The following is a 24,025-nucleotide window of genomic DNA, read 5'->3' as shown; positions in this document are numbered from 1 at the left end:
TGAAAACTGCCACCTCAGAAATGTAACAAATATAATTAAAATAAACTCATATACTTTTACTAATTCTGCATTTGATTCAAAATGCAATTCTGGTGGTGATGGTGGTGGTGGTGATAGGTTTTAGAAATGTCCACTGCCTTTTTGATTTTTCCTCCTCCTTCAAGTCTCTCTGCTCTCAGATAAAAGAGCAACCACTAATGAATTTTCAAAACTACTTCTACAATATTCTTGCAACATTATGCAACTTTATGAAAATAATTAGTTACAATTTACAAACATAACAAAAGATACACAATTTATCATCATACATTCAGTTAACAACTTTGAAGGAGTTGCTTCTGAAATTTTTATAGGTGGGTGTTCTAACTTTCATAGAGCTCATACAGGGTTTTTCTGAAACAAAGCAGAAAATGCAACCACCTTACAACAAAAATATAGCACTGATTCCTCTCTCTCCTCACTCCTCATGAGAGACAGCCATTTGGACATGATGAAGCACTTATGCATTGCCCCCCTGTTGTCATATTTTTGTGCATCTTTAAAATAGTTTTACAACTATTACATGACGGGTGACACCCCAGTTCCACAGGACAGTAACTTCCAGCTGATCCAGTGATGTGACAATGAGTGTTATACCACAGTCCCAAGCCACAGCCTGTCAGGGCTGTGTGGGGAGAGAACAGACACCAGGACAGACACTGGTTCCATTAACTGATTAACTCAGGGACCCAGCCCTTGCCAACAATCTTGCACATTAAAGAAGGGTTTTTAAAATTTGTGTAATATTTGACAACTTACTCAGTGAACCCTTTATAGATAAACAAGTCTTTCATCCAAGCCAATACTGAGCATCTGAGTATATGTTTTTTTCTAACTAAATGGCAGGTTCATCAGAATTTAATTAATTTGAAAAGTATCAAGCTGTTATTAAATCATGCTGCAAAACACTGTAAAAGCAGTTTTAGGACGAGGATGTTTTCAATGGCAAGAATTAACATGTATGTTTTCAAATGAGGCTAATATAAGTGACAATGTCAAGACATTCTGTATTAGTTCAGAATGCTCATTTTATTAGGCTCAATAAAAAGACAAGTTCGCTTGTGTAATTTCAACACAGATGCACACTGATTTTGAAGCATATTTTAAGTATCCATTTCATTTAAAGTAAAATTCAATTAAAATTTTCACAGTGATTCTGGCTAGACTAATAATCAGAGCATAAAGGAGAGGCAACTGCCATAATTCTATTCTTACAGGTACACAAAGAATAATAAACTTTCCATTCAACAATTTCATGATATCTGAATAATTGCTAGCAACATTTGACAAGGTTTCACATCATGTGTGGTCTGAGAGAAAAAATGAAACCCTGCAAATTATCTGCAAATGAAACCCTGCAAATTATTTCTGAAAAAGTAACAACATGTAAGTCCTCGCTACCATATTAATATATAAGAATTATTTCCCATTTTGAAATGTCTAAATGAAAAAAGACAAAATTTCCAAGGCCTATATGCCATTTTTGCTGTTTGGACACAAATAGTGTAATAGGCTGTGAAAACTGAACAAAAATTACTTCTATTCACAGAACCACAAACAGGCAAGATTAGAAGGACCCTCTGGAGATTGTCAGGTGCTCAAAGCCACAGCAGGTTGCCCAGACCTGTATCCAGACTCCATCCAAGGATATGACCCCTTGCAGCCTCAAATGCTCCACACTACCCCTGGCAGTCGACTGGAGCCTACACAGAAAAGCTCCAAGGGGTCCCAGCCCAAGGGCCAGACAAGCTCTAGCACTCTTCCCACAATGTCCCCCAGATGAGTCCCTGGAAGGCAGCAAAACTCCCCAAACAACAGATGAGGTCAGGCAATGGGAACATCCTTCTCCCAGCTGCAGGGAATTGCACACTACTTTTCCTTACCACTTCCTCCTGGTGCTTCTGTGTGGCTCAGGTTTAGCTGACTTTGGAGTTATATTAAGAATGCAGAGACAAAAATATGTTCACACTAAGAGATTATGATCAATCATTGAGATGCAAATTCTACAGGACATACCTATGTCAAGGAGTAAATTTTGTTGAATTTCAGAATTGTCAGTACATAGATGTACAACATCTGTTTTCAAGGTATTTTTAAGATAATCCTTTTATAATTAATCCTTGACTTACATACTCAACACGGGAATAAAAACGTTTACAACAACTTTAATATTTGTCTACATATAACAAACTTCTGAGTGCCCTTTTGCCTCCAGAATATTTTTTTTTACAGACTTCAGGAATACTTTTTCAAAATTTTACTTCTTCATATCTGGGAAACTGTTTCAGTTTCATATTCTCTGCCCATTCATGCATAAATAAAATAATTTATGATTGTTAACTTAAGCAGCAATTCAACTATCTTCTTCTTTCCAATTTCCAGTTTTTTAAATATTCTGTGAACAAAGATGATGCCTTCATTGGGCTATCAATCTAGAATGAGAATGTAGAACTGTATGCAATGTCTGTGAAATATTAAAGATGCCTAGGCCTTTTCAAAGCTTGAAGCAATTAACAGTTGAACAGACCATGAAAACTAATTTTGATAAAGAATATTATTATTTAAATTTTTTGAAACATTCAAGAAAATGTTCCCCACACAAACAAAAACTGCTATAAAATGTCAGAAGCCATCCTATTCTAAAGGACATATTCAAAAGATTAATTTCATTATCTGCTAATAATATAAAGAAATTTCAAGATAATACAGAATCTTTGAATGGTTTGGATTGAAAAGGACTTTAAAGATAACCTAGCTCCAACCCTCCTGGACAGGTAGGGATGCCTTCCATAGACCAGGTTGCTCAAAGCCCCATTTAACCTGGTTTTGAATATTTCAGGGATAAGAGTATCCACTAGTTCTCTGGGAAGCCTGTGCAAAAGTCTCACCACCCTCTCAGGAAATAATTTCCTAATATCTAACCTAGACCTATTCTCTTTCAGTTTGAGGTCATTCCCCTTTGCCCTGTCCCTACACACCCTTGTAAAACATCCCTCTCCAGCTCTCTTACTGCAAGGCCACAGTAAGGTCTGCCCCTCTGCTTGTGCTCTTAGGCAAGAGACAATCATGCAGCAAAGAAAAACAGCCCAGTGACACTATAAAGGTACCTTCTACAGCCTGAAAAATAACCCCACCTAACTGTCACCCATCCTGTAGGTCAGGAATTGAGGTAAAGGGCTAAAAAATCATATGAAAGGAGATCTCAGATTTGAGGGCAATGGTAGGGGTGAAAGAAGAGGCCTTCAGCAGATCCAGCTCTCCTTGTCAAAGAGCTCTCAGAGTCTTGATTACCTCCATGTAGGTGACTATCAAGAACCTCAGCCACCAGTACCAGCTATGTGTCTTCAGCTTCCTGCATACTCACAGCTAATTTGTGCCCCAAGTTTTAAAGAGTATGTACTTTGAATTTGCAGTGCTAATGAGAAACAATCATAAAGAAGTAGACATTAGTGACGTGTGTTCTTAATGAGTATTAATGTAGTGCAGATTCAACTGTTTAAAACTGGCCTTATTTACCCATCTTTCAAATATTACAATCAAAATCTCTATTTTTGTTATTGTTTATATGTATTTATATGAAACAGTTTCATGTGAGCTTTTTCAAAGAAAAATTACAGTGTCCCATTGAAATATACTTTTTTGTACAGGATCACAGACTTGGTTAATAGAAAGTCTGTTTTCAGAGGCCACAAATTTCAACATGAAATTATTTAGTACCAGAAGACTGTTGTGACACACAAAAATGATGTATCATATACTTAGCATGGATTAGACAAGAATTTAATGAGATATTTCAAAATGTAATAGTAGATTCTACTGTGTATCTCATGTCACTTCTTTGTATGTGGTTATCTGAGTAAAAGAAAAGTTTTTCCCATTACAGTGTTGCTGTATAAAAGACATAGTTTTAGGCCACAGCATCTCTGATCTATTACTTGATCACTGAGGAGACAAAATAATAGCCAAATGTCCAAGTGGGCAGCTAGCATGAGGTGAGAGAGATCCTTCCCAAGTCTGCATAGTGTCTGCATTCACACCCATCACATCTAAATTTAGGCCTGGAATAAGAATTCAATTATTGGAAAATAAGCTTTACAACTTCAGTTAAAAAACACCAGGAAACCAAACCAAGCTAGATCAACAAAGGAACATAAAGGGAGTGATGCTGGATGCTGCAGAAGGGATTTTCATGAACCTCAGTTAAAAGCTAATAACACTATTTCAACTATAAAGGAAAAACTTCAATGTATTTGAAATCATTAAACATTGTGAATACTAGATAAATGAAGAGACTAAATAAAAGTATAAAGTATCTTAGCATTCTTCTTGAAAACAGGATGATAAAGGACATTTTGAGTGTGGTCTCACCTCCATATGGAGAAAGAAGGTGATAGCCTGTTATATCACATACAGACTTGTAGCTAATTATGCATCTGACATTGTACTTTACACTTCAAATGCCTTTAATTCAGTTTTTCTCTTATGTTTCAATACTTGAGATAATTCCTTAGATTATATTTTTCATGTATTTACCGGATATAAAAGTTGTCTTTTCAAATTAGCTGCATTCCTACCTGGTTAAGTTTCTTCCATAAGTTGAGAACAGGAGAAAGTTCTGTAGACCATATTTCTCTGTCAAATTTGCAGCCAGCAGTTACTGACCTACTCAGGATCCGAAGCTGTGAAATGACCTGAGTGATGAGAATACAAATGCACTCTTGAAGAAGGATAAACAAACTTCTTTTAGTACAAAAATGCCATACACTAGCAAATACTCTTCAATTTATCTACAAACTATTCTTTCCTGCACACTTAATTACTGACCGTGATCTGATCAAAACACAAATATCCATAGTCAAGTCAAAAAATACTTGAACTTCATTCATATTAAGCCACAAAAAAAAGACATATTTTCTTATTACAGTAATTGTCTTTGTTCAATTATAATTTAAAAACTAATGAGGTGCATAATTAAGTAAAAAGCCTCTTTTCCACATAATTTAGAGACAAAACTCGAGCTCTGCCTTTCACTTGGCTCCATCTGTAATTGAAAGTTTAAAGGAAACAAACTCCCAAAATATGTTACTAAATATATGCAATAACTATCAGGGACCAAAACTCAAGGCAATTATAGGAAATTCGATCAGATCTGACCAGGATCTCCCATTTACATATTCATGCTACCTCAGCCTATTTGAATGCATACCTATTAAAAAAGAAAGCATGAAATTAATAAAATAACTGTAAACCTTCCAGAAAGAAGGGGAGCTTCTACTTTATTAGGTCCAACTTCCTTTTTTTGTCAGCAACTTTAGTAAGTTCACAAATCAACTGGTAAAATAAGTATACATATTTGGAACAAAGGCCACTGAAGTTAAAATTCTTCAGTGATATTGCAGTCTGTCCCTTAAACTGTATATAAATCCCCTGGTATTTTTGAGGCATTTTCGTTACATTTTAGTTATTTTTCACAGTATATTTTTTGCAAGGCATTTTAGAGAACAATTTAATAATTCTCTCCTCTTTTGCTTGACAATAAAGAATTAAGCTTCATAGTAAAAACGTATTCATCATTCAGAAGGTCTGGACTATTTAATTATAATACAGACTGAGGAAGAAAGTCAAGCTGTTTCTGCTGGGATTTGACTTATTTTCTAGTCTTGAAAGATGTGCGGCGATGAAGAGCTTTCTTTTGTTTTTCATTTTCTTTCACTGAAGCAAACCTCTCCTCCTTATTTATCAGCCTTTACAGGCACTATGACTGCAAGATGATAGTACACCCAACCATCACTTTAACTCTTAAAAGTTAACAAGCACTTATGACAAGCACTGACCCTGAGACTGTGGTTTAAAATCCTGAGAGAAGATCATAAAAGGCCTGTAGTAGAATCACAATCTCAGAACACAAGAGCAGATTTCAGCTTAGTCAGGGATCATTTCAGCAGGAAGAAGTTGGCAAATGTTTTGGAGGATGAAGAGGGGCCAAGAGAGCTGGTCAATCCCCAAGAAAAAAAAATCTCAAAGCACAAAGATGCAAAGGAAACAAACATGATAGGCAAGTGAAAGAACAGTGATGACAGAAGATTGTCATGGACGTAAAGGAAGCTAGTGACCTCAAATCCTAGAATATGCTAGTTGGAAGGGATCCACAGGGAGCACTGAAGTCCAGGACATTCCCAAGAATCACACCATGTGCCTGAGAGCATTGTCCACGTTTTTTGAACTCTGCCAGGCCAGTGCTGTGACCACTGCCCTGAGGAGCCTGTTCCAGTGATCAGCCACCCTCTGGATGAAGAACCTTTTCCTAATATCCAACCTAAACCTCCACTGACACAGCTTCAGGCCATTCCCTCAGATCCTGTCACTGGTCTGGAGAGTTAAGAGATCATTGTCTGTCTCTCTGCTCCCCCTCACAAGAAAGTTGCAGACTGCAATGAGGTCTCCCACAGAAGATGGGCACAAGGATGGACTATCCAGTAGGGGTAGAAAGACATTGCTCAGTTGTGTCAAGGTCAAATCAGGAAAGCCAAATCTCATCTGGGTTTAAAAACAGCAGTGTATGCAAAGGCCTAAAAGGGCTTCTGGCAGTATTCTGCTAGCTAAAATGAAAAGAAAATATGAGCTACTGCTCTTTATAGCTTCTGTTATATAAAACAACATTTCACTCTCTTATTCTCATAACTTAATTTTAAACTTTCATAATCTTTTTTGTGCCCCAGCTATTGTGTATATCAAAAAAGATTCTTGTTTAATTTAGCGAAAAATTAATTTCTCTGATGAATGTTTTGATCATAGTATCTTTATAATTCCTGCTATTCTTCCTCATTTTCACTCTGCACATATGCAAATGTTCTGACAAGCAATACAGATAATAAACACACATTTGTGCCTTCCAGATATCATTCTTTTAGCTATAGTTTTCTATCTTTTAATTTGTTTTTGTAGTTGCCTGCCATCATTTGCTAAGCAATAAAACATTTATATCAAATACACTTTAACTGGCAATTCAGTATGAAGTGCTACATATAAACTTCCATATAGTGCATACTATAAAGCTGAAAAATGTTTATATGATTGCTTTGTGAATATGGGGGATTGAAAACATTAACTCTGGTATTCATTTTCAAAGTGCCTTTAGAGGTATAAACATGTATCTCCATGCAGCTGAAATGATTTTGAGAAGTAATGACTGCAAGATCAAGTAATTAAAGTATTTTTCAAACTGTACTGAATGGGGTTAGTTGTCTTTTTCTTATAATCCAATTATAAAATTTGTCAATATAATTTAAATAGAAAATACAGTATCTATCTATATTTAATTTTTTTTTCCTTCAGTGTGCCTATATGTGTTTCTGCTTTGTGTATATGATCAAACTAGTTTAAAAATATTGGGTTATCATTATCAAAAGTCAAACATTTAAATTAAAAGTACAGAATCAAAAAAATCAGGTTTTAACTCTCTGCGTTCTAGAGTACTGTAACATACAATGATCTTCATCAAATGCTCATGGAAAATCTTTATTCTTTACAGTTCATCTCATTTCTCTTCTCAGGTATAACATGTATGATGGTAGCATGATTTACTTCTAAAGTTTTCATGACAGTACAATTTTCAATTCACTGTAATTTTTTTTTTTTTAAGTTAATGGTTGGGCTGAAACATTCTGTACTTTCAACCTGAATATTTTTTCAAAATTCTTACCTGGAATAGTCATTCACTTTCAAGACACAGATGAAAATACATTTGATTCATGTCAAAATACTCAGGTTAACCTCCCCTTTGAACTGCTTCAAAACCCCAAATTCTTGCTAATGGACTGAAAATTTGATGGCACAACATCTGTCTGAATTTAGGCAAGAACTGCAGACTGTAAAATACTAACACGTATTACTATTTAAGTATGATTACAAGTTTGATATTAGAAGCTGAATAGTGCAAATATTTCATTTGCACAAATCCCAGTGAAGTTCCTTACAGGGTTGACCAGTCTATGCTACTTTGAATCAGTGTACTTGAGAAAATGTTTACTTAGTGCTCTCAAATAAGTTTCTTTCTGGATGGTATGAAAAGGAAAAATTATTATTTTTTTAAATAGGAACACAGAAAATTTATACTAGAAAGAATCTAAGAAGGTCTCTAGTCTAATCTCCTGTTGGAAGCATGATGAGCTTTAAAATCAGACCAGGTTGCTCAGGGTTTTATCTGGTTTTGAAAAATCTCAAGGTAAGAGACTAAACAACCTCTCTGGATGACCTCTTGCACTGCTTTACTGCCCTAACAATTAAAAGGTTTCCTGTAATATCAGATCTGGACCTTTCTTGTTTCAGTTTATGTCCTGTAAAAATAAGAGTCAAATGCACAGACTGCAACAAAGAATGTTTAAGGTTGGGAAGGACCTGAATAAACCATGAGTGGGATATACCACCCTATTAGAATTCTCAGGTGTATCACAGAAGTGTCCAAGGAATTGTGGTATGTTTGCAGTTGCTCCATGTAAGTGTTTTCACCTCCAGGCAAGAGAAAAAAGTTTTGAGTTGGAAGTGAAACTGGATTTAAAAGAAAAAGGATTATCAGGAAGATTTCTGGGGGTCACGTGAAAACCAAAGCAACAGGACAGGAATGAACACAGACTGGAAAATTACCTAGAAGGAAGGAGACCATGGTTCAGATGACAAAAGGAATATGATTAGGAATCTGTATTTAAAAAGATAAAGCAACTCTTGGGTTGAAAGAGGGCACTGTGCACAGTCACATTAGGCAAGCTCAAATTCACTCTTACCAATCCTTAGGCACTTACTTAAAGCTTGCTTAAAACTTACTCAAAAATATACATATTTACATATACATATTTACATATACATATTTACATAGGTACCTCAGATAGATAGGTCTATGCAGTGGAAATCAGAATGAGGATTTTAATTAAGTTTTCTGGAAATCTAGCTAAAAAGCTTGAGAAGTATTCAGTTCCTCTCAATGTACTATATATACAATACCATCAGGCCAACCTACAATCAACCTCAAAACTTACCCTATATTAAGCCTGCCTTCAACACAATGTTTCCATGAACACACAGCAAGATCAGAAGTGACCAGCACAGATGCACACAGACCTGTGGAATCATATCCTTTGCACTCTAACCCAGTACCAAGGAAACTGAAAATTTAATCACAGATGTATAATACAGGGCACTCAGAGTAAGAGTACTTTTACACCACCTAGCCTTTGAATGTTATCCTTTGTTATTGCAATGTATTCTTTTTATATATTATACACTAAAAGCTCTTATATATTGTGCTAGTTCACGCCAAAGGCAAATCTAAATATTCTGAATGAATAGAATAGTGAAAGAGAGAAAGTGAAATAGAGAATTAAAAACTACCATTAATCAGAAAAACAGTACCTTCATTAAAAATTAGAGAGGGATAGAAAAAGAAGTACTAAAAATATAAAACAATCACCAATAATGGTCTGTTTAAAGACAGAAGATTATTCAGAATCACTATTCCTTGTAGAATCTGTCTGTTTTAAGTAAGGTTAACTAATCATAACAGCATTGATACAAAAAATTCAATGGAGCAATTTATTTCTAGATAATTCATCTAATACTGATGAACAGCCTACAGAAACTCCTACCAAGAATTTTCTCTATTCTTAGTGGAAAATTTATGCACTGCATGCTTTTTTCTGAGTTATCAGCAGAGAAAAACACAAATTGCATATATCAAGAAAGGTGAGGTGGTCAAACTAAGAATGTCAATATTTATTTACCTAGTTGTTAAATTACTTGTGCATCTTGGCTCTTTAATCTATTGCATATTTTTGGGTGCATCTACAGACATATACTGCTATGACATTGACCAGCATATTAGAGTAGAAAACATGTGCATCTAGAGAAATTATGAGAGATAATGAACAAAATGGAAAGCTATAAAGAAAATGAATGTTCTCGTGTGACTTCTTATGGAACTACTACAAAATCATGTTTTACCTGAAAATTAAAATCAATGGAAAAATAAAAATGAGGAAATGTCAAGATTTTAACTTTTCCTTCTCTGAAACTTAGACAAGACAGATTTCTAGGAACACAAAATCTATTTCTGTTCTTTATTCATGCATAAGATAGTCTTGCTTTCAGTTATTCACAACTACTGCAAAAAATGCTGCTTCACAAATACAATATATAATAAACACAGACTTAACATCTAAGCCTTGTAATCATTTCAGAATCAAATCATATTTTATACACAGTATTAAGACTGGAAAAAGAGCAAAGCAATACAGTCAAAAATATCTTGTGAACCTGTTAGTGAATTTAAAAAAAAATCTCAGATCAATAATTTCTGAGCTCAATATGATACTGTTCTAAAAATGCAAAGCTAGAAAGATTTGCTAGTCAGATAACTGGTATTCTTTTCAATATTATGGAACATATAAAAATAATTTTTATTTTTTACAAAAATCTAGCAAAGTCCTCTCATTACATCTACAGATGTCAAAGTAGATACTCTACTGCCATCTACCAGTTTTCAAAGGATGTAGTAGTCTTAGCACAGAAACCACTTTTATGCTCCCCTTCTCTGAATTAAACAATATATTCCTTCACACAGCAGTTCAGGGAGATATTTCTGGTTTTATAAGACATTACAGCTCAAACTAAAATATGAAGCTATAGCTTAATTACTTTGGTAAATATTGTGAAAGTAGTAACCCAGTGCAATGCAGCTGTGTCTTTCCTGTGTCACAAGAGGGAGCAGGTTTCTGTGTGACAGCCCTTCTGCCAGAACTATGTGCTTCCATACTGTTTCTCACAGTTTGGCTGCTGTTCCCTCACTGCTGAGAAAGTAAGTAGACTAAGACCAAGCTGGCATTGAAACCTCTCTGATTTTCAGTCCCTGACTGTGGCCCTTACCCTCCCTGCAAGAGCAGGATCCATGGATGCTGTCAAGATGAAGGTATTTTAATGGCACTTGTGAGCAAACCACTCCTGCTGTATGTGGATCAGTAACAGAGAGTGTAGGTCTGTGCTTGTTCCATCAAGGGCACCTCGAAGCTGCACTTTCACTCATGAAGGATCTGAAACAGGGCTCCACTCCATACAGAAATACAAGCCTCCCATCAGATACAGGCTCAGTGTGGCAAAGACATTGACCACACCTGTATCTTCCTTTATACAGAAGTGGACCATGTATCATATATCTCTGACAACAGGAAAACCTTCTGTGGAGCAGGGGTTCAGGGCAGGAAAGAAAGTCAGCAGCATGCTGTACATGGACAGCACAAGCTCTACTTGAACCTTCTCCTAAGAATAACTGAGTTTAACTTCATAGAGGTCCACAGGATACACATTACATTGAGACCATGAAGCTAAAAGGGATCCCAGAAGAGCTGGTTGACTAATTAATTACACACTGACAAAATTTAAGGAGACTGGAAAATGGCAACCTGTTTTTAGAAGAGAAGCAACTTCTCTTATGCAGAGCACCACCAATGTATTTTCATGCACACAGCACCAGTCCTATGAGAATTAACGAGGTTATTTGAAGCATTACATTGATTCACTAAATTGATAAAGAGATGTATTCTAGCTCTTTTTGTTACAGCACAGTACTGTGGCTTCCACTGCATTAATGGCACAGCACATCTCTTTCATGCATCACCACAGGTGTATTCAAAATACTCCCCCTATTTAAAAAAAATCCTTTTAAGTAATCACATCTCTCAGTCATAGGGTAATAAATATAGGTTGACATTACTCATCAATTTCTACTAGAGAATGTTAGTCATGTATTTGTGATGTGGGATGTAGTAAATGTCAGTAATTAAATGCTCTGAATAATTGAAAGGTTATATATTGCTAAATTATTTTAGGAAAATAAACTTATGTCCATCTGGAATCTATAGCAATAACATAAGAATTTCAATAATAATACGAATTGCTTTTTAACAATTAAAATAATTTTCAATAATTATACACATATTACTCTACGTGACATAATTAGAATTATGGAGGAACAGTAAATGTAAGATTCATGCTCTAAGTCCTGCTGAGCTGGGTAGTGAAAGAGAAAATTGTATCTGCTGACAAATGCTCAAGAAGCTACAGCTGTCATTACAGCTGCACCTTGAAAAACAACCACACAACACAGCCCACCTATTCTATATACAGCAGAAATACTGCAGTCAGATGTGTGACTGCAATATTGGGTGGACATACCCTAACTTTTCTTCATCTGATTTAGGTAATAACAACTATGGAGATTTGGTGTAATCCAGCAATTTTAGAGTTGCCAGTGTCCTCATACATCCTTCCCTACACCTGTTTCTGTTGCTCTCAGAAACAAGCCAAAAAGCAGCACAGGACCCATACATGTGATCACAGTTTTAGTAATACAGAGAGAAGTTTTAATGTAAGTAAAAGGATATGCAAGGAATAGTAGGAAGTGGTACAGAATCAGTCAGTGACTTAATGAAAATAAGAGCACAACAGAAACTAAGTAAAAGAAAAAAGAACCCAATGATAAAATGCTGTTTCAGTGAAGTCAGTGAGATTATTGCAATTACATTTAATGAGGCAAAATTTGTTTCATGTTTCCTGACCCTGGTTTGTACCTTGTCTGCTTTACTAGATTGCTCTACACTGTTCTTACTTATTAGCTTAATATTAATTTTAACTTGAGAAATATCCATCATAATAAAAAATAGTTATAAAAAGGTAACTTTTTTCCTACAAAATTTCTCATTTCTCAGAAGAGCAAGAGTATTTATTTTATTTAAATACTGTATTTAGTAGCTACACTGAGGTCCAATTAGCTATTCATCTTGATTTCTGATAGATTCATTAAAGAAATTGTTGTTTCTCTTTAAGCAATCCCATCTATAAAAAGAACGCTTCCATTTGAGATTTCTATGCTAGTATGAACTCCTGTGGAGTATTCAATTTGGCAACATGCTTTTTGCCAGATTTTGCAAACTTGACATTGTTCAGATACCCTCATTTTCTTAAGTCATGTTGATATAACACGTGAATATTAATTCTCTATATCGAGTTTCTGCTAGAACAACCTCTCAAGTTTTCAACCCATTCAGCTGCTATTCATGGTAAGTATAAAATGCCATGGTATGAATCACAGAATGACAGAATGGTTGGGGTTGGAAGGGACCTCTAGAGATCACCTAATCCAACCCCTCGCCAAAGCAGGTTCACCCAGAGCAGGCCACACAGCATCACCTCCAGACACGTGCCCAATATCTCCAGAACAGGAGATATTCAACCATATCCTCTATGGCAGCCTGTTCCAGTTTTCTGTCACCCTCATATTTAGGACATTCTTCCTCAGACAGAACATCCTGTGATTCAGGTTGTGGCCACTGACCCCTGTCCTGTCACTGGGTACCACTGAAGAGAGTCTGGCCCCATCTTCTTGATATCCACCCTTAAGACATCTATAAACATTGATAAAATCCCTCAGTAGTCCCCTTTCCAGCTGAAACAGACCTAACTCTCTCAGCCTTTCCTTGCAAGACACATGCTCCAGTCCCCCAGTCATCATAGTCCTCCCTGGACCCCCTCCAGAAGCTCCTCATCTCTCTCTTGTCCTGAGGAGCCCAGAGCTGGGCACAGCACTCCAGATGTGCCTCACCAGGGCTGGCAGAGGGGCAGGATCACCTCCCCTGACCTGCTGGCTCTTCCAGTGCACCCCAGGATCCCTCTGGCCCTCTTGGCCACCAGGGCACACTGCTGGCTCAGGGACAGCTTGTTGTCCACCAGGACCCCCAGGTCCTTCTCTGCAGAGCTGCTTCCCAGCAGGTCACCCCTGTGACCCAGTATGGGGTTATTCTTCTCCAGGTTCAAGACCCTGCATTTTCCTTTGTTGAACTGCATTAACTTTCCCTCTGCTCAGCTTCCCAGCCTGCCCAGGTCCCAGAATGTCAGCACAGCCCACTGGGATATCAGTCACTCCTCCTACATGAAAATAAATATGAACACAGGCACAGTCAATTTCTAGGCATTTTTAAATACTCTCTATAACACAGTGCACTGGAGTTCTGTATAAAAACAAATTTATACTTATAACAGTGATCTGCAAAATGAGACTTTTACTGAGAATAAGAAAAAAAACATACAAGCATTATACTGTGTCAAAGAACTGAATCAAAATGGGAATTAGAGCTTACAAAACCTTCAATTAAGAGTTACCTTTTAGTCACAGATGCCCTCTAACTACCACTATTTGCAACTCTGCATCTTTGTATTTTAAAAGATAAGTGAAAAAGCTGTATTATTAATGATGACTTCACTAAAGGAAATTTCTGAAGTGTGGGTTAACAACGCACATTGCAAATGAGGGGAGAAATTATTATTTATATTTATATATATATGTTGAGGATAGCCATTAAGTAAACTGCAGAATTAAGATTTTGGACTTAAGGAAATAAGACAGTGGTTTAATAGCCATAAGGGAGAGGGAAAATACGATACAGTATAGTAAGAAGAGGGAAAAATTGAGGCAGTAGAGTGGACACCACATTAATTTCAGTTAATTAAAAAGGGGAATAAAAGACTATTTTTGAATGAGCTACATAACAAGTCCCCTCATTGTGCAGTGAGGCCAAGATTTTCAGCAAAATGACTGAGTAAGTATGAGTATCTCTGTGGATTAAAAGAAAAAAAAAAAAAAAATAAATCAAGGACAGTGAAAGAACTGCTTGGATAATTCAAGATGAAATTAGAAAAACCAAAGCCCAGCTGGAGATAAGACCAGCAGGAAACAATTAGTGGTGAAATGGATTTCAACACATGAAAAAGTTCAAATAAAACATGGGGCATTGGCTGAATATAAGAGAATATAAGTGAGGCATGGTACATAAATGCTGAAGTATTCTAAGGAATCTGTGCATGGTGCAGGAAGCAAAGGAGAGGTAATATTGGGAAATAAACAGCGCATGGAAAAAACATGAACACACTCATCCACTAACAGGGACTTCAATCCAGCTGTTGGCCAGTCACCAGTAGTGTGGCCAATTCTCTTTTGTATTTTATCCATGATCTCCACCAGGAGAGAGTGCACTCTCAGCATGCTGGCAGACAGGGGGCAAGTCTCACAAGGTCAGTCTCACAAGCTCACTCTCTTCCATTGATGTGAATGATAGCCTTGCCTGAGAATGCATAATGAACCATTCACTTGCTTTAGCAGCTGAATAAAATAAAACTTGTAACAAACAAATGAAAATTGAAATGTGTTGGTCTTTCACTGCCCTGAAAAATAAAACAAGTTAAAAGATGTCTACTAATAAATAAAATCCCTTTTTTGTCTTTGAGACAAGCACTGTAACTTGCATACTTTAGGATGCTTGAAATTTCACTTCCTCCTCCTGGAGGAGGAAATTTTCAATTTGAAATTGAATACTTAGATATGAAATGCAAGTGTGGCAACTATATTTACGTTGTTACAATACTCAATACAGAAATGGCAAAACCAACTCTTTCCAAAATCCTGTTCTAATAAAAATCTAATTTTTCAAACAGTACAGTTTTCAGAAGAGAAACCCTCCTGTATTCTGAGCAAGCAACAACCTCATAGTTATGGCTATTTTCTCTAATCTCTTACATGCTCATTAAAATGTTCACTATATGAGTTTTAGAAATGTTGTTGACATTATTACAAAGCTTGATTCAAAGTTCAATGGAAAGAAATAAATAATTCCAAAAGGTGATTCACTCCTTCATTTTAGATGCTTATCTAAGACTGGCACAAATTATTCCCTGTAGCTGCTGTCTTTCCATAGTAACAAAACATAAAATGGATGACTAAGTTAAAAAGAAGTGGATAATATTCATATGATTGAAACTAGTTGAGAGGTATTACACTGGGGTTTCTTTGTTTTAATTTTAATTTGCTTTGAATTTGTCTTATCATATTCTATCAGAATACAGAAACATTTAAAAGAAAAACAAACTCGTAAGAAATTATTCCAATATCAGTCAGGGGAATTTGAAGTGGCTTGAATCAATAAATACATTACAAGTCTTTTCTAGTAAGATTTAAACAAAATATTCTCTAAGAGCTGAACTAAAAATCTGACAGAACCCCTCTGTGCAAACTCTAATTCCACTATATCTGTCTTTAAAATACCATTGACTTGTGGGAAATGGTAGAATAACATCTAAATAAAATACTTGGTGTTAACACAGGAGTTATTTTAAGAAATACTAAAACACTAATGGAAGATAGTATCAGTGAAGGAAAGAGGATTTCACACATCTAGGTAATTCACTCCATGGCAGGTATGAATACAGTATCTTGGAGCTGGACTGTAATACACAGGGAATCTAGATAACCATTAGATTAGGCACCTACCTGTGAGAAAAATAAAGCTTTGTTAGATGACTATCACCCTTAGACAATATTTTTTCTACTATATTAGTTTTGCTGCCAGTGTGTAGTGACTATCCCAAAAAATATGCCTGTTCTGGTAAATAAAAGGGAGGAAGTCTGTGATTTCCAGTAAGAAGGAAAATTTAAAAAATTAAATCTGAGAAAAATAAATATATGATATTATATCCCTGCCCTGTTGCAGAAAATGATACATAGATTTGGATTAAATTTGAGACTTTAATATCAAAAATATTCTTAAAGCAAGTAATTTTGTTGGAAAACCTGAACACCATCTAAACTGCAGAGTATCACTGGCCTGGTTGAAAAGCAAACAAAATTCCAAAGGACAAAATATAGGAGGAGAAATACTTACAGAAGTTCAGCTGAAGTGAACTGAAACCCAGTCAATATTTAGGTTATGAGTACTCAGAGCTCAGATTTTCTACTTCATATATAAAACCTACAAATAAATAATTTTTCTAGTATTTCTTTGAAAATTTGGTGAGAAGCCACCGTCTGTGGACTCTTCAGCAACGAATCCCAAAGGATTTTTTCTCATCTCTGATGTCCTTAAGCATTTTGAAGGTGTATTGGGTTGGCTTTGGCTTGCCACTAGGTGCCCATAAAGGCTGTTCTATCACTCCCCTTCCCAGCTGGATGGGGAAAAGAAAATGTAAGGAAAGGTTCAGGGGTTGAGCTAAGGACAAGGAGAGATCACTCACCAGTTGTCCAGAGGAGGCAACAAGACAGTTGAGGGGCTTAGAACACAAACCCTGTGAGGAATGACTGAGGGAGCTGGGGGTGTTCAGCCTGGAGAAAAGGAGACTCAGGGGTGACCTTATCACTCTCTACAACTCCCTGAAAGGTGCCTGTAGTCAGGTGGGGCTTGGTCTCTTTCTGCAGGCAGCACTGACAGAACCAGAGGACACATGAGAGTCTTAAGCTGAACCAAGGGAAATATAGGTTGGATATCAGGGAAGAGTGATAAAGGACTGGAATGATCTGCCTGGGAAGGTGGTGGAGTCACCATTCCTGGATGTGCTTAAAAAAACACTGGATGAGGCACTTGGTGCTATGGTCTAGTTGAGGTATTAGGGCTTGGGTTGGACTCGATGATCTTGAAGGTCTCTTCCAACCTAGTCATTCTGTGAATTCTGTGAATTACAGGAAAAACAGACTTGAATTGTAGAAATTATTGCTAATCAAATTAGATTAGGAAAGTGAGAAATCAGTCTTCAAATGCCTTCTCACCATCCCTCATTTCTTCCAGGGTTCAACTTCATTCTGAAATCTCTACCTCCTCCCACCTGAGTAGCGCAGAGCAAGAGAGTGGGAGCTGTGGTCAGTTCATCATACATTGTCTCCTCACTCTCTTTCCCTGCCCCAGCAGGGGATCCCACTCACTTGAGACATTACTCCATGAACTTTAAAAGCAAGTTTCAACTATGCATGCACAATCAGCCTCAGGAGGTCATAAACAGTTACTGCAAATTCACGGACTTGCATTCCACTTCTGCCATCACTGGGATGGTGGGCATAAAAAAATCAAATGGTGTTCAAGTATAGAGAGACTGTAACTACCCTTCATCTTTGCATGATAATGTGAGAGAGTACTCATTCATTTATGAAAATATCAAAAATAACCTACTCTTCAACCTTTCTGAGACTTAACCTGTCTCATATGATACTCTCTGTGAAGCATTATAGTGTTTAAAAGAATGCCAAATTCCTGAGGCAAGATATTATTAGAATCATTGAACACATTATTGTATGCAGAACCTAGCAATGAGCAAACCACATGCTAGCCATATTCATTATCATTGGCATTCATATTTGAAGAATCTTGTGTGACTTGCCAGTTAACTGATTGTCTTTTTTCTCAAACTAATTTACTGTATTATTGAAGAATGTTTAGATTACCCAGTCGAGTGATCATATATAGCTGCTACTTACAGGCTGCAGTCATTTATGTTCAGCAGGATTAGTTGGGATCACTCAACACATGCTATACTCTCTAGAGTGCCTGCAGTAAGTATGTCTGCTGTGCAAAGGAGACAAAACAATGCCTCTGCATTTTCATTTCATCCTCCTAGGGTGGTTACTAGCAATGTCATATTAGTTGCAGGTATGGTAAATCCTGCACAGAACAGGATAGCTCTTATTACTTTTCCAAGGTTTAAAAAATACATATGCAGGTCTATCTGTTTCAGTCTGTCAAAATTACATTTTTCACATGCAATAAATTTTATTTTGATGATGACATTTACCTATGGTTCTATTACAATTATAATGAAGGATAAGATTTGTCGATAAGAATTCATAAAAGCACAGAACTAAGAATAAGAGATGAGTCCACTGGCACCAAAAGTCCACTTTGCAAGAAGGCCACTGGAGAGATATCTAAATTTGAGACTTATTGCACAGGAAGCCTAAGGCAAACCTCCACATATTCTAATTGTTCTACTCATTGGTTGTAACTTAGACTGGGACACTGGACCACCTGAATACAGGCCAATATGCAGGCAAAATACAGTGTTTATCAGATCAGGAGAAAGGAGCATGACTGTAACTAAGTGGTGAGGACTGCTGTTGAGTATGAGGAAACTGAGCTGCAGCACAGAAAATCTCTACTGGTGTAAAAAAGGTAAGATGAGGTATATGATTCCTACAGCTGCACTGTCAGTGGAGGTTTTTTCTATTTTAATGCACTGCTCTGCAAAAAGAACATAGCAAGAGATGTGAGATTATTCACAACCACATTCAACACAAGAGATGTGTCAAAGGATTGTTCTAACATCAGGTGAGGCAACAACAAAGACACACTGAACTCTAGAAATCCAGGCTGTAAAAATGTATTTACCTCTTAGACCAACTAAGTACATAATTCAGAAAAAAAATTATGTCATATTTCTAAAAAGATCATGTCTTTTAAAGTAGTATTTTAAAGAAAGATTTTACTGGTATATAATTCGATGTCAATACTCTCTGAACTACACTACAGAACATTGCAAGAAATCATTTCTAATAAATCAATCAGCAATTGCCAATGTAAAAATAATACTTGTGGCAACACTCAGCTTTTTAATTAGAAAAGTTCTCTGCTGATAAGAAGCTGTGAACATACCCAACACTTGTAAAATGAAAAAGGACCCTTCCTTTTTATTGATGTTTTAGGCTTACCCAAACACTTGCAATGCATAGGCTACAGAAGAGATATCTGCATGACTTCAAAATGCTGCACTGTCCTGCAGCCTGTTTCTACTAGAAGAAAGTGTGTTGCTGCAGCAACACAAGCTATCACTTCTAGGCATGTAAAATTAATAATACTCATAGAAAGTCTAGAGAATCAGCAAAGTAGTGGACATTTCACCTGTCTGCTGCTAGAGACATGCTGGCTGAGCTGGTAGCAACTCATTTCTGACTACCCTTGTTCATTCACCTTTTCTTTGCTTTAGCTTGGTAATGGATTTCTGAGAAACACTCCTGTTAGAAAACAGCCAGTGAATTTTCAGTTGTGAACCACAGCATCACCTATGGATCTAACACAGCTGCCAAAGTGTCAGAAATGGAAATGGAGTAGGATTCACAGTGAGGGAGAAGCGTGGTTTAAGGAAATCTCACATTTTTATTACTTAAACTGCCTAAGATTTAAAAGAAATACTGCAAAATACTATTGGAAGGATGAAAAAATATCTCATATGACAAAAATATTGTCTCACAGAACTGTAATTAGAGCAGTCTCACATTTTCAAGATTATAACCCATAATTTATAGCTTATAATCAATGCTATGCCAGACCAGTTCAGCAGAGTGTGAGTTTACATGTAAATGCACTCATTATCTATTTCCCTTCACATGGGAACTCTGATCTATTCTGATTTTCAAATATTAGCATTTTTAACAACCACAGATTTTAACAAGTTATGCAAGCACAGCTGAAATAAAAAAATAATCAGCAGTCTACAGTGAATCTGAGAGAAACAAAAGCATCTAAATGGATGTTTATGTAAATGATTTTAAGACAAAATGAAAGAGAGCTATGTTGAATCTCAGAGCATGTATTAGCTTTACAATAGAAAAGTTCTTGAATTCATCCTATTAGCATATACACCTTCATCCTACTGATATGTCCTTACATATCTTTATGTTTTCATGTTCTAAAGAAAACACAAATAGTTTGGCAATACAGATAGAGATTTAAGTGAACAGAAATATTTAAACATATTTACCATTACTACATTTGATAAGTATATCAATACTCGAAGGCCTTTTTTTTTTTTTTTTTCAGTAGATCAGAGGTCTTACACCAATAAGAAATTTCTGCTTGGAGCCCTTTTTAAGTGACTGTTAGCAAACAATTAGATACTTTTTTTTTTTTTTTTTAATGTAATTTTTAGTCTTGAATTCATAGGAAATTCCAGTTATAGAGAACTTCCAACTGATTTTGCCAAGAAAGGTTGGATCAGAAGATGGCTAAGTTTCCTCAAACCTATGATCCTATGATATAATTTTTTCCCCTCTATAACTTGCCCATACATAAGACAGCACACCAGGGCTGGGCAGAAAATTGAAGAGAGCCTTGCTATACAGAATAATTCATTTCACAGCTCTCATTTAAGAGTCTCAAATCCATCAACTTCCACGTTATCTGACACAACTAATTTACCAATCAAATAATCTATGCTAATGAGTGTTTAAAAGACTTGCATTCTTTTAATTGCACTTATACAGTAAGTGTGTGTTCTCTTCCAGATTCCACTTAAAAAATCATGTTTCTAATTGGAATGGAAATTTTTAATAATTGGAAGAATTCTGGAATTTCTGGAAAAATTCTTCAGAATTTCTTTCATCAAAAGCATAAAATCTTACCCATATTCTATGTGTAAAACTATCACACCACTTTTCAAGGTGAAGTGAATTATACTATCAGAAACTTTCTCAATAATTATCTGTTTATTTAAGTTCTAAAAGAATACTGTTGCAACTAAAGATTAAGTGTTATTATATTAAAATATTCTCCAGATAAAATTCAACATATAAAAAACCCATCAATTTTACTCTTTCTTATGAAAACTGCATTTATGAACAGGTGGTTGGGTTCTTCAGCTTATAATGGCTGCAGAAAGGATTCACAGGTCAATGAAAAATGTTTATTTTACCTGGGAACTGATGATACGCTGTGATGAACGAGCAATATTAGCTGGCAGGCCAAAAAAGTCAGGTTTATCATCTTCTGGGAGGCTTTCAATAATATTACGATAATCCTGCAGAAGAGAAGAATAGATATAACAACCTTTTTATTCTGCTCATGAAAATTAACAGCATATGCTGAAAAGAATTTCATTCAGTGCATAGCACAACACAAAGATTTAAATAAGTTTATAAGACAGGATGCATTATGGTAATCTTGTTTATAGTTTTCTTCATTTTTTTATCAGAAACTATCTTCTTTTAAGGAGCATTTCCACTCTAAAAGAGCAAAAAGCAATTCTGATTACACTGATGTTATCAAATAAAATCAAAATTATGCCAAGACTGTCCCTGAAAAATAGGTGCAATACTTCTGTTGAAAACTGAAAGGTAAGATTAATGATAATACAGAAAAAATACTTCGGTATTTGGAATTCTAATAGGAGTATAATACATATTTATAAAATTGGGAGCACTCACTTCTTTTTAAATATTCTAAAATATTCACTCAAGAAAGTGAAGTATTAGGCAAAAATAGGTTTGCATAATCATTGGAGATGCAGAATAGCATTGACAGTGGCTACAGTGGATTAGTCACTAGTGATGCTCTCTTCCACAAAACAGAGGCCTTGCAGACTAAGGCAGACTAATGGTGCTGGACATCTCTTTTATTGTGGTTTAAAGGCAAAAATATTTACTGCCTGAAAGTCTAGCAGCACCCTGTTGCATTATGTGCCACGTGTATTTTTGTCTTTGCTTGCAGGAGCATGTGCTGGATATGCACAACTCACTTTATCATAGAATCTCACTTCAGAGGTAACAACAGTAACAGAACTCTACACCAAACACTGAGGAAATACTACTTGAAGACACAGAACTATAAATTATTACATACATAATCATGTAAGATATCAAGAGATATTAAATGCTGTGCAGGCTAGAAAAAATAGATTAATCTACTTGACCATATTATCTACAAGAATAGAGAGCACTCTGGTTTGTTTATCCCTTCTCTTTTTATGATATTAACTCAGCACATTTATAGAAAATAATGATCATAATAAAGTAATAAAAAACACCCAAACCAAACCTGGCAGTCAGACTCCGGGTAAGGATTGCCAAATCACAGCAATTTACTTTAACTGAGAAAATACTATTTATACCTGTTCATATTAGAGGTATAGCATGGAGTCCTTTATTAGAATGCAAGTGAATCTTAATCACAGTAACAACAATAATTATATGGTGAAAGGACAGGGAGAGATCAGTTGTTTAGACTGCTGAATTCCTTCTCTTTTACACTAAAGAAATACTGAAGGAGAATCAAAATACATATTTATAACGAAATAAAATGTCATATACCCTCCACGACCTGTCAAGAGATTGTCATAATGTTTACATATATTGGAAACAGGAAGGTATATTCAGGTTTTTCTGTTTTGTCCAGAAGTTGTAGCAATATTTAGGAGTCTTTTAAAATCTACTGTTATGATAATATACCAATTATATTAAAACATAACTATATCTTTGTTATAAATTAACCCAATTTCTTTTATTCAACTCTTCATAGCTAGGCTGCTCTGCACCACAGTCCAATCAGATATAACAAAAAAGAATAGTGAACTGACAGAATTAATGCTCCACACAAAAGATATACTCTTCAGGAGAAACAGAGATGTCCTTCAGATTGTAACTTTGGTTTCCTTTGTGGAAATATTTCAAGAATAATTCTTGAAAATAAATTATTTATTAGGTGATAGAAGATGTATACCTACCAAAATACTGCAGGAATTTGGTAAAGAGATGGAGCATGGGAAAGTACTCATCTTCTTGCCTCTGGCATTCAAACTGCCAATGACTCGTGAATTGAAAAGCTGCTCCAAGTAGGACCGAAGGACCCTCATATCAAAGTAATTATCTACACGACCTCCATAAATTGCATTTTCAAACAAGCCATGAACAAATTCCCACTGAAAATCTTTGGAACCTAAGAATTAATTAATTAGTATTAGTTTTGTATCACTGAACAGCATTGCATTATAAGCATTTCTTCTTGTCACTGCAGTTCTTCAGGGCAATAAAAAGAGATTAACATAATAAATAATTAATTTTTAATTGTTCTTCTATATGACCAAGTAGTAAAAGCTGCAGAAACTTGAATTTGTAAATATTTGTCATTGAAAAAAAGAACATTTCGTATATTGCAAATGAATTTTTAGAAAATTTGCTTTAGAATTCAAGTGCTTTTTTAATTAACTGGTTATATGCATTTCAGAAATTATGCTATTAAAACTTCAATTTTGTGCTCCTTTGTCATAAATAGAATTTTATACACTATTTTCCACCACAGTACCATCTGATCTCATAATACAAACTGATTGATTAAACTAAAAGCAGATCACACTCCAAATAGGT

At 35.7% G+C, this 24,025-nt stretch overlaps 1 protein-coding gene across 1 annotated transcript in view; it reads right to left on the bottom strand.

Annotated features, from left to right (window-relative positions):
* The window catches only part of DYNC2H1 (dynein cytoplasmic 2 heavy chain 1), a 141,875-nt gene that overhangs the window by 30,409 nt on the left and 87,441 nt on the right, over positions 1-24,025 (bottom strand). The window contains exons 81-83 of the mRNA XM_079331799.1: positions 23,386-23,597; positions 21,580-21,684; positions 4,614-4,730 (exon numbers count right to left, since the gene is read on the bottom strand). Coding sequence (XP_079187925.1) covers positions 4,614-4,730; positions 21,580-21,684; positions 23,386-23,597 — 434 coding nt within the window. The remainder of the gene's footprint in view (positions 1-4,613; positions 4,731-21,579; positions 21,685-23,385; positions 23,598-24,025) is intronic.

The sequence above is a fragment of the Erithacus rubecula genome, assembly GCF_903797595.1.
Source record: "Erithacus rubecula genome assembly, chromosome: 1".
NCBI lineage: Eukaryota > Metazoa > Chordata > Aves > Passeriformes > Muscicapidae > Erithacus > Erithacus rubecula.
Note: the sequence above shows the minus strand (reverse complement) of the source record. Positions and strands in the feature narration are given on the sequence as shown.